This window comes from Mustela erminea, chromosome 6 (assembly GCF_009829155.1).
Source record: "Mustela erminea isolate mMusErm1 chromosome 6, mMusErm1.Pri, whole genome shotgun sequence".
In the NCBI taxonomy this organism is placed as follows: Eukaryota; Metazoa; Chordata; class Mammalia; order Carnivora; family Mustelidae; genus Mustela; species Mustela erminea.
In genome coordinates this window covers 102338676-102352962 of record NC_045619.1, presented here as the reverse complement: position 1 = coordinate 102352962, position 14287 = coordinate 102338676, and the positions used below count along the sequence as shown (strand labels likewise).

Sequence of the window (14287 nt, the reverse complement as noted above, 5' to 3'; positions counted from 1 at the left end):
CTTATGATTTCTTCTCTGATTCATGAATTAACATATTTTATTTAATTTCCAAATGGTGGGGCATGTTACCAAATACCTTCTTATTACGAATTTCAATCTAATTGTGGTCACAGAATGTACTCTAAATTCAAAATTTTTACATATATTGACCTTTTAATGGCCCAGAATTTGGTCCAGATAGGTGAAAATTTTCTCAATGTGCATTGAGAAGAACGTGTGTTCTGCACTTTGGGAGTATAACAGTCTATTATTCTCAATTAGGTCAAGTGAGTGGGTATAGTTTTCCAAATCTTCTATATCTTTATTGATATTTTTCCTACTTGTTCTATCAACTACTGAGGAAAAATATTAAAATTATGCAATATGGTTGTGGATAAGTCTATGTCTAGTTCTGTCAATTTGTGCTTCACATACTGGAAACTTTGCTACCGGATGCATACACATTTAGGATTCCTGTGTCTTCAGAGTAGTCTTTTATAAAATAACCTTCTTTTATGTAGTCTTTTATGAAATAGTAGTCTTTTATGGCATTTTATGAAATAACCTTCTTTATTTGTGGTAACATTCCTCATCTTACAGTCTATCTTGTAGATTATCCATCGCAACTTTTTAATTCTTAGCATTGACTGGCATTATCTTTTCTCATCCTTTTATGTTCAATCTCTCCATCTCTTTAAAGTGAAAATAAATCTTGAGGCCCCTGGCTGGCATAGTGGGTGGAATGTGTGACTCTTGATCCGGGCGTCCTGAGTTCAAGCCCCACCTTAGGCACAGAGCTTACTTTAAAAAAATAATAAATAAATAGAATTGAAAGTGCGTCTCTTGTAAACAGCATACTAACTGGGTCTTGCTTTCTTATCCAAGCCTGACAAGTTCCATTTTTTATTGGGATTTTGTTTTCCCATTTATATTTAATGTAATTATTGATATGTTTGGGTTTATATCTCCCATTCTGTTATTCATTTTATTTGTTTTCTTCTCTGTTATCTGTTCTATTGTTAATGTTTTTCTATATTCTTTTGGTTTAATCAAGTTATTTGTTTAGAATTTTACTTTCTCTCCCCCATTGGCCTTTTAGGTGCATTTCTTCACATTACTATTTTAGTGGTTACACAAACTTATCCATTTATCAAATCTCATCAAACTATGTATTTAATATCTATGCATTTTATTGTAGGTGAACTATCCTGATTTTTAAAAAATAATACTTTTACAAAAATTTCAAAAATAAGACTTTCTTTGGCTTCCCATTACATGCAGAATAAAATCCAATCTTCTTAACACATTCTACAAGGCCCTGTATGGTTTTTTCCTAATTTTCTGACCTTGTCTTCTATCACTATCCCCTTGCTTTTGACAATCTATGCCTTTGCATCTTCTAGGATCATGAATATCCCAACCTCCTCACCTAAGAGTCTTTATGTATGTTATCCCTCTACCTGGAATGCTCTTCTCCATGCTTTGGATAACTAGCTTTTCTCATCCTTCAGTAATCATTTCAAATATCATTATTCAGAGAGGTCTTGCAAGATACAACACACACACACACACACACACACACACACACACACACAAACATACTCTTATAACACTTAACACAATCCAGGGATGCCTAGGTGGTTCAGTTGGTTAAGCATCTGCCTTCAGCTCAGGTCATGATCCCAGAGTCCTGGGATCAAGTACTGCATAGCGCTCCTTGCTCAGCAGGAAGTCTGCCTCTCCCTCTGCCTGTTGCTCCCCCTGTTTGTGCACTCTCTCTCTGACAAATAAATAAATAAAGTCTTAAAAAAAAAAAAAACACTCAACACAATCTGAAATTTTCATTTGTTCTCCCTGAGAGGCATGTAAATTCCAAACTAAGTCTGTGCCGTTGTTTTTGTACCCAGCACTTGGCTCTCTAAGTAGGCTTCCTACAATCTCTAAGATTGGCTGAGCTGGGAACTCCATGACAGTGGCTTTAAGTGACAATCCTTCATTTACATCTGAGCTGGAAAAAGCAGGAGCTTCCAGCTTCCAGTAAAATAGGACCTCACTGTCTTGCAAAAATGCCCCCTAATTTGGGAAACAATACAGGGCAACCGACTCTTGCAAATAAGTGTATTTTCAGCAATGTTAACAAAATAAAAACCAAAAGCTACCATCAGCTGTTTCATCACTGCTTCAAAATTTAAGCTCTTTTCATGCTACCCACCACTCCAAAAAAAAAAAAAAAAAAAGTGGGGGGAACATAATCTCACAACATTTTTAAAGAATAAACTGAATTATATGAGAAGCCAGCTACAGCGTCACTCTTTTTCTCATTTTGCCCATTTAGTAATCACCACTTGAAGATTCATCTAGGTCCTGAGGTTTTCCTAACACGAAGCTCTAGCCAGTCAGTTTGGATCCCTCAGACAGAAAATGCGGGCCTTTCTGTATTGCTCCCTTGTTCATCGCACATGGGCTGAATGCTTCTAATCAGCAGACAAGGTTAGGAGTCCGTAAGCTTGTGCAGAACAAATGTAAACAATTTGCTACTCATAAACCAAGCTTCTGAACACAATGTGTTGTCAGGGAGTAGGCTGTGCAGAAAGCCAGTGAGTGTGGAGTCAGCACAGAGTCGGGGCTCCTGGGTCCAGGCCACACTCTCCATGCTGGGAAGGACACCGCTGGAGTCTGAGGCATCGGGTTGTCTTTCACTGGTGAGTTTTAACTGTGTTTTCAAAAACGTACCATTCCTGGAAGGTATACGACTGAGGTAAAGGCGACAGGAAGAAAGGGAGGGAATAAACAGTGTACGTGAGTGTGCGTGGTTCCAGGCAGAAGGAGATTAAACAGGGATTAAATAGGGCAGGATTTTGTGGGAGCGTGGATTTGGGTGCTTTTCTTTTCAGTGATTGTTAGAAGAAGAGACTAGGAAACAGGCTCTGCTCCGCAGGCCCAAGGTGAGGAAAATGGAAAAATCTTTACAGGAAAAGTGAGTGGGCAGGGGACAAAGGGAGGAGGGGACCGCTAAGTGAAGGGACAGGGTCATGGGTGTTATGCCCCAATAATGGGTCCGTGATTAAAGGAGCGAGACTGATATAAAGCGAAGGTCAAGCAAAGCTTTATTTCGCGCCAAGCGTCAATAATCTAACCGAATGTTCGGGGCCGCACCTCTTAAAAGAGAGGGCAACCCTTCTCTGTTTCACAGACTAGCTTTTAAGGGCAAAGGCCATGCGTTGGGGCCTGACCACGCACAGGTGGCCAATGAGATTTTAACACACACAGGAAACTCCACAGTGATGCTAGATGACCAATTGAGTTACGATTTACCCTAGTAGACATTTGAACCAACCTATTACACCTTGATTAGGATTGGCGCCAAAAAGGCTTCCAAAGGGCGGGGGCCCATACTCCTCGGTAGCTAGGGAGACAGTATGCATGCCCCCCACTGATCTGATGTCTCCACCTGGCCTGACCCACCCTTGTATCTGGGCTTTGTTACCTGGAGCTGGTTTCCGGGACTTGTTTGTTTGTTGTTGTTGTTTTTAATTTTATTTATTTATCTGACAGACATATCACAAGTAGGCAGAGAGGCAGGCAGAGAGAGGAGGAAGCAGGCTCCCTGCTGAGCAGAGCCCGATGCGGGGCTCGATCCCAGGACCCTGAGATCATGACCAGAGCCGAAGGCAGAGGCTTTAACCCGCTGAGCCACCCAGGCGCCCCCCAGGACTTGTTTTTAAGTGAATCCCCTGGGGGAAGGGGAGCAGCGACAGTTTAAGGGTTAAACAACAAGGTTTTTGTTTAACCTCAATGAAAGCCTCTTGCTAAAATATAAAATAGGTCCTTACAATGGGGACAAAACCCACACTCCAGAAAAGCAGAGGGCACAATGAAGCCAAAAATAGAGGAAAGGCACAGTTATGATAGGAAAAACAGCAGGAAGTAAAGGAAGAGAGGGTAGAAGGTAATAGGAGAGGGCCAATGATTTTGGAGTTGGGAACAAGGGAGAAAGAAAGGGGGGGGACGGGCACCTGGCAGGAGCCACTTACAGGAGTAAACAAAGAAAACATTCCCTCCGCAGGTCCCCTGCCTTAGAGGGCCAGAATGCAGCTGCACCAGGTAACAGGGCTTGTCTGGCCCTGAGAGGCTTCCCAGTCACTCCTGGCACCACGATGTGCTCCTTATGCAGACATACGCATGCGCACATGCACCCATACCTAGAGTAAGGCACTGCTGAATGGGCTTTCCCCCAAACATCCAATCAGGAGCAGCCACTTCCTCTGCCTGCCAGCCAAGTTCCTAGCAGCCTGAGCTCACTTCTGTAGGGCTGAGCAGCCAGTCAGTCCTGCCCCTGACCAGTCATTCCCCGAACACTGTCCTGCCTGTGTCTCATAGCCCTTTCCAGAAATTGCATTAGCTGCTCAAAGCCTTCCAGTCTTGCTTCCCTCTGCTGTCCTCTTCTCTTACTTCCAGCTGCCAGTGCAGCCCCCATTCCCCTTCCTGGAAAGTCCTCTATATTCAACTCTCTGCTCAATGTCAGCTCGTGGTCAGGTCCCTCCAGGTGCCTTCTCGCATTCTATGTCGGAGACCTCTCTTCCTCATGCCTTCCTTGAGAGTTCACCAGTCAGGCTTCATGTCTACTACCCACCAGCACAAATCACCTTCTACAGACTCCTTTTAGATACGTATAAGCACAGTCTCCACTGGGAGGAAATGAAGGACTCACATGGTGATGACAACACTTCAGTCTGGTGTAGGCAGTTCAAGCTGACCTACCTAAACTTAATTCACCACAGCGCCTCACTTGCAGGAGACCTCTCTCACCTTCACAGCAGAGACCAGTTAAGGATGCTGAACTGAGGCAGCATCCTTGGGGGACGGGGACGACTGAGGCAGTTTTCAGCAAAAGTTGAGCAATAACATGAAAGGGAGACGGATCTAGCAGTTCTCAAGAGGAAGGAAGTGAGGACACTGCCATGGGGGAATATCAGAATTTTGGAGGGAAGGAGGAAGAGTTAAAAAAAAAAAAAATTAAAAAAAAAAAAAAAGGCGGAGGCGTGGATTTAAAAAACTGCTGAAATCTAGTGCTAGCCTGGATTGATTCTAAAGCTGGGTTACTGTGGATGCAGAGGAGCGGACTGTGCCACCTTCTGGCCACTAGAGGGCGCTGTTAGAGAGTTAGCCGCTTGCCCTCTAGAACGTGCTCCTTGGAGACGTTGGTGGGGACTTCTTGCTTCACTGACTGTATTTCAGTGGACGTCCAAGGTGTAAGGTCTGTCGCAAACTCCACACAGCATTATTTAATTCCCTATTCAAGCTGATATGTATTCTAGGGGAGCTGTTACGTGTACATACACCACCCAAAATCCTAGAGCAACAACTGGGATTTTTTTTTAAAAAGCATGTGTTTAGTTGGCTTCGTTCTGATTGAGCAGGAACGTTCTCTTGGAATCATTCTGTCAGAAATAGCTGTGTCTCCTATAGACCCATTCACTCCGCAGATATTTTATTACGCCCCTTCTTTGAGCATGAGTCCGAGCCAAGTGCCTTGAAGCACACAGATGTGGAACGCTCCATATAAAGGACCCGCTCAAGTGTTCTTTGTCCCTGTCCTCCTGAAGTCCCCCTCTGGCTGGCTCTGCTCCTACTCACATGAAGGACTCCTCCCAGACGCCGCCCCACAGCCTGCCTGCTCCCTGACGAAGCTGAGAGGGAAAGCCCTCCGTTGGCACCGAATGGAAGAGCTATTACTGTATTCTGTGCCTCTGGCTGACAAGAGGCTCATCCGTCCAATTGTGTTTTCCAAAAAAAAGCAGGAGCCCCCAACACAGACGGCACGTTGAGGAGGAAGTGTCAGTCCAGCTCTGGAGGTGGGGCTGAGTCATCATTAAAGCAGTGAAATGCCGGTTTTTATCTACCCAACTAGAATGATGATTCCACTTCTCGGAATCCACCCTCAGAGCCAACAGAGTCATTGTGACATTGTGACCTGGCGGAAACAGGGTGAAAGCTTTTAAACCACCTCAGTGCCCAGTGAGGAAAGTATAAGCTGAGGTACATCCGTTCCAAGAAAGAGTGTGTAGAATTTTGCACACAGTGAGTGTCTGATCAATATTCGTTAACTAATTAATTTTTACTGTTTTCAAAGAATGGTAGTGATGCTCCTTAAAATGTTGTGTGAAAAGAAAAGAAGTGTACATATGGCTCCCCAGGCCTTGCAAGTATTATCTTTTTTCTTTAAATTTACAAAACAAGACTCTCCATTATACTTGTGAAATATTGCCCACAATCAGAAAATAGCAAAACCTTTATTCACAGACCCAGTGAGGTCCCAGTGCTTGGGTCCCCCAAGTTTCTGGGTCCCCAGGGACTCTGGGTCCCTGACAAACCCTCTTACCGGGGAGCAGGGCTCACAGGTGGTCTTCCTGCACTCCAGCTTGAATCCGGAGATGAACCCCACCTGGACTGTGCAGCGGCAAGTCGTGCACACATCAACCATCAGACTTTTCCCGGGCTGAAACCAGAGGCACCAGCGTCAGACTGCCCAGGCTAACCCCCCCAACCCTCCCACTCACCTCAGCCATCTGCCTTAGGAAAGGGGGCCCCATGGCCCACAGCCAAGATGAGTCATCACCCTCGTACTTCTCCTGTGTCCAGTAGGCTGCTCCTTCCCTGCCCTCCCACCTCAAGGATAGGAATAGTAAGCCAGAGCTTTTATGCCCGAAAGGGAGGCTGAACAGTGGGAGAGGGGGATAGATTGAAATGTATGTCATGCCATCAGAGGCCTTCTCTACACTCAGAAGAGCTGCTTGTGAGCCTGAGTGGGGGCTGGAAGGTGAGGCCCTAGAGAGTTAGCAAGATGGGGGGAGCCTGGGCACCAAGATGCTGGGAGGCAGTGGAAAGCGGAGGATAGGGCTCCCTGCTTCCTTTCATTTACACTTCAGAATGACTGAGCTGCCTACCCTTCCCACAGTACCCCCATGACTCCCCCACAGCTCACCCTGGAAAAGAAGGCTTACCCCAATGACGGTGCCATTGAGCATGCAGGCTTCCAGGGGCTCTGGGAGGAGAGAAAAGTGCAGAGCTGATCCCCTCAGGGTTTTCTCCTCTCGGTCTGGGCCCCTCTCCTACATCTGCAGTCCGTTGCCCCACCCCTGCTCCAGGCGCTGGGGGGTTCTAGTGCCAGAGCCACAGTGGCCTTGCTCCCCGCCAGGCCTACGAAGGAAGGGCAGGCGGCCTCTCCTACCACCCAGCCCACAGTGAGAAGATCCTTTTCCTTCAAGTCCTCAAGGGGACAGCCCTTTTTTTTTTTTTTAAAGATTTTGTTTATTTATTTGACAGAGAGAGATCACAAGTAGGCAGAGAGGCAGGCAGAGAGAGAGAGAGAGAGAGAGAGAGGGAAGCAGGCTCCCTGCGGAGCAGAGAGCCTGATGCGGGACTCGATCCCAGAACCCTGAGATCATGGCCTGAGATCATGACCTGAGCCAAAGGCAGCGGCTTAACCCACTGAGCCACCCAGGCGCCTCAGGACAGCCCTTTTTAAATGGTCCACACTTAAGGAGTGAGTGAGAGGGCACTTTGGCTTCTGAAAGAAGGAAATTCTACTCTGGAAACTTAAAGTCCCAAAGGATACAGAGCAGGTGGTGAAGAGAGTCACTATTTTGTTTGTTTGTTGGCAGGGTTGGGGTGGGAAGTGGGAGCACCTTTTCCCAGCAGAGGCATTACAATGAATGACTGAGAAGTCTGGAGTAAGCGAGTCCACCACTCCCTAACTCACATGAGCAAACGGAGGTCCCATGGTAGAAAGCCACCACTGAGCACAGTGATGACCTTCAGGAAACCGTAATATTTTTCTCCTCTTATTTGCTTTCCCACAAAAGTATTAGGAATGGATAGGAGGACTTTGATCTTCCCCACCTCCCTGAGTTGTCTTACCGCAGCGACAGGTGGGACAACACTCTGAGGTCTTACAGCTCAGCTGGAAACCCACGGGGCAGGTGGGGACTTCCAGCTGGGGGCAGGAGACATTCCTCTGTTGCACAAAGACCTCTTCCTTCACGCGGACACACTCGTTGATGAGACAGGGGTTGTCAGGGGAGGCCCAGTGAGAGCCAACCTGCAGGAAGAGCCCCAGAGTTGAGCAAGGCTGAGGCCAAGAGTCCGAGAGGGGTGTGCTCTTCTCTCGGGGAGCTGATCTGGGATCTGGGGATGAGCTCCAGCTTAATGTCTAAGTCCTACCCACAGGGTAAGGCCCACAGAGGGAACGAGTGGGGAAGCAGACCTCAGATTCAAAGGTAAATAGGAGGACACAAATCCCCCAGGAGTTCACAGAACTCTTAGGGAAGGAACTGGGCCTCTCCTCACATCAACCAAATGGGAAGTCGGAGGCAATCTCAACTGTTCCTATCAAGGGCATAGTCATCCCAAAGAACATCTTGCTCAAACCACAGCCAGATACAACTCTCTGTGGGAAGACCGAAAGGTTGCAGGGGGTGGGGGGTAAAATCAAAGTCAGCAGCGGACCACAGGGTGGCCAACCAAGCTGGTTAGGTCAACATCCTCCTTCCTCCCCAGCCCGGGCCCCAGACCTACATTCTTCCACTGAGATAGGGAGTCCCCGCGCCGTGAACCAATGACCACCTCACAGGCAGAAGGCAGACACTTTCCACAGCACTCGCCTTCATGGATGACGTAAGTGAAGCCCTGGAAAAATGCACAGAACAGAGATTAGGACAACCCTAGGTCTCCTCACTGACTAAGGAAAATCAGTCAGGATGCCTGGGCTCTAGTCTCCGTCCTCACAGGGATAACGACTATACAAGATGAACATCTTGACCTCTCACCAACATACAGAGTTTCCCCTGGTCATTGCTTGATATGACCTAGTGGTTTATGGACACAGTAAGATAAGAAAGTACACAGATTGATCTTTTCCAGAAAGTGTGTTGGGGAGACCACGGTCCTGCAAGTAGGCCCGCCCATCTTGCTTCTTGGAGGTCCTCCATCTGGCCAAAGCTTTAGGGACTTGGACTGAAATTCCCACGGAAACTATGAAGCAATATGCAAAGAATGAGTGAAACATTGCTATGTGTGTTTGTCCCAGGAGCCCTGGAAAGAGAACCCAGGACCAAGCTTCATCTTGGAGCTCTGTCCTTGAGAGAGAAGGAATGACTGCAAGCCTGCTCTGCTGCAGAAGCACACTCATGAGCAAGGCCGAGTGAGGAGATGCGCACAACACTGAAACCTCTCCCTCGGGGAAGACAAGCACTCCAGAGACTCTGCTGAACCTCATACCATCTGCATGGGACCTACTCACATCCCCACCTGCGTCACGACAGTGCCCACTGAGCTGTCCCCAGTCTTCTATCAGCTGAGAGTCTAGTCTTTATTGTGTATCTATGACGTACTAGGTACTTTGGAGGAGCCAACAAATGAGGATGGTACAATCTAGGCACCCTTCACTACAAGCGGAATCCACAAAGTGCCAGAAAAGAAAGCCTCAGGGGAGCACAGAAGAGAGTCATTAATGCCTTCTGGGACCTAGAGTCACTCTTGTGTGCCTCTCTCAGAGTGCTGAGTCACCTGGATTTGCATAATCTTCCTGTTTGCTGCTGCCCCATCCCACTCCCACTATCACAGGCAAACATGTTGTCCATATGTTGGCTAACTCCAGACCAGAAGCCTTGTTCTCAAAACCCCACCAACTTCTCGCGCTCAGGTACTCCTAGGCATGCCACCAAATTTCTTGGTCGCCATCTTTCTAAGATTCCCTCCAAGTCTCCAGTAGTCCCATCTTCTTGCTGTGTATTCCCAGGGTTCATCCTACATGTCACCTCTCCTTCTTTTCCCATATTTCTCCAAATCCTCTAGCTTACAACTGTTCAAAATCTATATCTCACACCTTCTCTCTTTACTCTTCTCCACCCTGTTTTCATTCTTTCCCCAGTTAAGAATGGAACTAAGTAGAGACACCTGGGTGGCACAGTTGGTTGAGCATCCGACTCTTGGCTCAGGTCATGATCTTGGGGTGGTGGGCTCGAGCCCCACATCAGGCTCCAGGCTCCATACTCAGTGGAGAGTCTGCTTGGAATTCTCCCTTCTTCTCCCTCTGCCCCTCCCACTCCTGCTCTCTCCCTCTCAAATAAATAAATCTTTACCAAAAAATAAAAATAAAAAAGAAAGAGAAAAGGAAAGACAGACAGACAGACAGACAGGAAGGAAGCAAAGGGAAGAGAAGAATGGAACTAAGTATAACTATTATTCCCCTATCTAAGACAGATGCTCCTGATAAAAAATCCCTAATGCATTTAGCAGCACAATTGCCATAGCTGACATGGAGGTGGGAGGCATGGAGATCTGGTCCCTTGTCCTTGTCCCATGGCTGCTTCAGACCAGCCCTTGCAATGCTTGCTGGTGTTGCCAGTATACTGGTCTATCAGAATGGGCCCTGGGCCAGGAGTCGGGACACTGCCATGACCACTAGCTTCCAGTGAACTGTAGAACTTATGGGCAACTTCATGACCTGTGCTAGTCCTCTGCTTCTTATCTAGCCAGTGGGAAGAGTAGCCTTGCCTCTTCCTTCTGGAAGAGAATCATGAGGATAAATAAAATACAATGCCTAATATTCAATCCCTCAGAATGGTTCCTAAGTTTCCATGAGTTAGTCTGATTCTGGAGTCTAAGGGTAGGGAATCGGCAGTCAGAAGCCTTCAAAGAAAAGCTCTTCCAAGATTTATACAAAGGAGTGGGAATTCCTCTTGCTGTCCACATGGAAGCAAGGCCGTATGCCCATAGGCACCCCCTGCTACAAATTCTATGGGGAGCCTGAAATGCCCCTTGGTAGGTTTATATTTTTCTGACACGAAGAGCTGAGAACTATGGAGGTGGTCAGGGAAAGCCTATTTCTGCAGACTGTGTCTCCAGAAAAGAACAATCAGGGGCGCCTGGGTGGCTCAGTGGGTTGGGGCCTCTGCCTTTGGCTTGGGTCGTGGTCCTGGACTCCTGGGATCGAGCTCCACGTGGAGCTCTCTGCTTGGCAGGGAGCCTGCTTCCCCGCCGCCCACCACCCCCCGCCCTGCCTGCCTCTCTGCCTACTTGTGATCTCTGCCTGTCAGATGGGTGAATAAAATCTTTTTTTTTTTAATTTTTTAAAAAAAGAAAAGAACAATCAGAGGGTGACGGTAATGGTATTCTTTGTGGGTAAGGCTGTCCTTTGTTTGCTTGGTGTCACAACCTAGACAGCAAATGAATTCAGGCAAGTGAGCTCAAATACCTCTAGAGTTGGACCCGAGCTGATGCTACCCTCCTGGAAGAATGAAGTCTGAGGCCCTCTCAGTTCACCGAATGCCCCACCTCACCTCAACACATTGCACGGCCTCCCACATCCCCTCAGCTTGAACTAAACCACGAGGCCGCCTTCTCCCTGGAAGGTGTGAGCATTCAGTCTCTAAGACAGGCTTGTCTCTCAGACAATTCCCTCGAGCAATCGTACAGTCAAGAGATCAGGACATGGGACGGGTGCAGAGGTCCCTCCCCTGACCTCTGCACCCGTCTTCTTTGTGAAACTGCCTCCAGCACCGCAGCCTTCCGATAGCCAGGCTTATACCACGTGACCTGCACCCTCCCTAACAGCTGACCAGGCCAGAGTGGGGACTGGACAGAGGACCCAATCCACAGACTGAGCTGAGCGCATCAGTTTTCTTCCTGAGAAGTTACTCTGTGGAACACAAAGACAGAATAAGTCAGATTAGACAGGGATGAACCCTGGATCTGCAAAGCCATGTTGAGTTGAAGCCAGATTCAATAAAGTCACATGCAAAGGAAATTTACGAGAAAGCAAAACTTCCTCCCAGAGGCAGTCGGCCTGCACGGAGGAGCTGGAACAGATGGGCAGAGAGAAGCAGAGACAGGGGCTCACGGGACAAATGAAGAGAAAGGCTGTATGACCACGGCACCCACTCATATCTCTTGTATTTCATTTCTGAAAGCTTCCTTGTGTTTTCCATAAATCCCCTTTTCATTTTAGCTAGCTTTACTGGAGTCTGTTCTTTGCAGTCAAAACTCCCTACTGATAGCAAAATACATTGAGGGCTGGGGTGCCTGGGTGGCTCAGTTGGTTGAATGTCCCGATGGTTGATTTTGGCTCCAGTCATGATCACAGGGTCGTGAGATGGAGCCCCGTGTCAGGCTCCGTGCTCAGCATGGAGTCAGCCTGAGATTCTCCCCCACTCTCTCTCTCTGATTGCCCCTCCTCTGCCTTACACGTTCTCTCTTGAATAAATAAAATCTTTAAGTTATTTATATACATGTATGCACTGGGTGCTGGTTTTATAGAAATGACCTGTAAGCAGCACTCTCTTGCTTGATGGCAAGTTATTTCCATCACCTTCCATGGCCTATGGGAAGGGATGGAGACTGATAGGTTTCCCAAACTCAGTGTCCCCAGGGGACACACCTGGATGCCACATCACCCTCTCCCAAGGGCGCCTCGCAATTGCATCCCTCCTCAGTACCAGCAAGGCAGGTGGAGAGCAGACGAGCTGAGCAGACTCTCCAACTTCGGGATTTGCTCTCAGGCCCTCCCTTCCACCATCAAAGCCCCCACTTCCAAGCCAGCATCAAGGGCATTAGCTCCACTGCTGTTACGAAGACAAGCACAAGACGTATGCCCTTGTCTGTCCCACCTACTCTCCTCTTACCATCCTCATCTCCTGATAACACTGTCAGAATAGTAATAATACCACCAGAATTTGAACCACAATTCTTCCTGCACATCATTGCTCCCTTGTGTCTAGGGTGTCGTCAGTCTGAAATGAGCAAGAATAGAGTGCCCCAGAGCACACAGCAGTCTTAGGGGTCAGGCCACCGCTGGAAGAATTAAAAACTGAATTGGGGCAGCAGGGACCATGTTTCCTGTCCCACAAATTAGACATGCAGTCTGTAAAAATTACCCATCTGTGTAGATATGCTGTAGGACATTGAAACTGGGGGAACTTCAGAACAATCAGAATGTGCGTCTGTTGTAGGGGCAGGCTGAGGTGATGTCTGAGGGGAAAGACATGGGAAAATATCAGGTCCTCCTCTGTAGGCATTAAATCCAATTTCTGCTCAAACCAATTCCACAGCGCTCTCAACTCAAGACCATACAACAGAGACATGGCCATTAGCCGAGGATGGACTCACAGAAGGATGGCACAGCAATCCGTTCCTCCTGCCTTCTTTCACTCATCCCCAGCCCCAGCCCCCTCCTTCCCCTCACCTCTGACCAGGAACCAGAAGTTACTAAAGGGGATTTCTTGCTCCTTCTTGGGACACCACCCCCCAACTTCCTGCCCTGACTGCTCTAGGCAGTGCCCAGGTCCTCTCCGCCCCTTACCGACTGACAGTTGTCCTCACAGGGCTTCTGGGAGCACTGGGCCACGCGCAGGCCCATCACAGAGTCCTCCAAGTCGGTGCAGGTGCACACGTCACAGCCCTCCTCCCAGAACTGGCCCACAGGGTAGACGGTACCTCGGTGGACGCACACCTGCAGACACAAGGTTGCCGTGAGCGAACTCATTCTGTCCATTTCAGCAAGAGATCAGGAAGAACCTCCTGTGTATGGGAAGCTGCTGCAGGTGCTGAGAACACAGCAGTATGTAAAACTGACATGCTCTCCACTCACCTGGAGGGATATTTATGGAGGAGGTTTTGCCCTCTACCCTTTCCCGCCCACCAGCCCTCGAGAGCCATCGAGGGTGTATGCTAGTGGCCTCTAGTGAGTCTGTGTTGGACCACAGGCTCAGAAATAACTCACGTGGCTGCCTCAATCCAGTTTCATCGCTGCCTTAATTGCATTTAACTCCCTCCTATGTCACACAGAAAACTGTTTCCTAATCCTCACCCACTGAAGTCCTTGGACTTAGCCCCCATCCACACACAGCCCTCTGTCCTATTAGGAGTAGGCTGAAGGTGAGGGCTGGGCTATGAAGAGGTGCTCCCTTGACGCCCGCAGATGACAAGGAGCAGGACAAGGAAAGAACCTGGGGCACAGAGAATGGAATATGCTTGGGAGACAAGGGATCCTATTTGGAAGAACTACAGGCTACAGAAGGGATAGGGGAAATGAAGTTACAAAGGTTGATTGAGATTAGAATATGTAAAGCCAGGCTGAACATAATACTCGGACTTTATTCTGTAGGAATGAGGCACTGTTTGATTAGGACCCTAAATGACAGTTTTGACATAATCCCAAATCTGCCCTCAGAAGCTATGAACAAGTAGAGACCCTCACTCACACACACCATAGCAGTACAAGTATTCATAAGTCGTTACACTTTACCAG

General features: G+C 47.9%; 1 protein-coding gene across 2 annotated transcripts in view; it reads right to left on the bottom strand.

Moving 5' to 3' along the window:
• The window catches only part of VWF (von Willebrand factor), a 135657-nt gene that overhangs the window by 5263 nt on the left and 116107 nt on the right, over nucleotides 1-14287 (bottom strand). For both annotated transcript variants that reach the window (XM_032349034.1, XM_032349032.1), the window contains 5 exons: nucleotides 13340-13489; nucleotides 8557-8667; nucleotides 7900-8080; nucleotides 6984-7024; nucleotides 6362-6478 (listed from right to left, as the gene is read on the bottom strand). In XM_032349034.1, the coding sequence (XP_032204925.1) occupies nucleotides 6362-6478; nucleotides 6984-7024; nucleotides 7900-8080; nucleotides 8557-8667; nucleotides 13340-13489 (600 nt within the window). The remainder of the gene's footprint in view (nucleotides 1-6361; nucleotides 6479-6983; nucleotides 7025-7899; nucleotides 8081-8556; nucleotides 8668-13339; nucleotides 13490-14287) is intronic.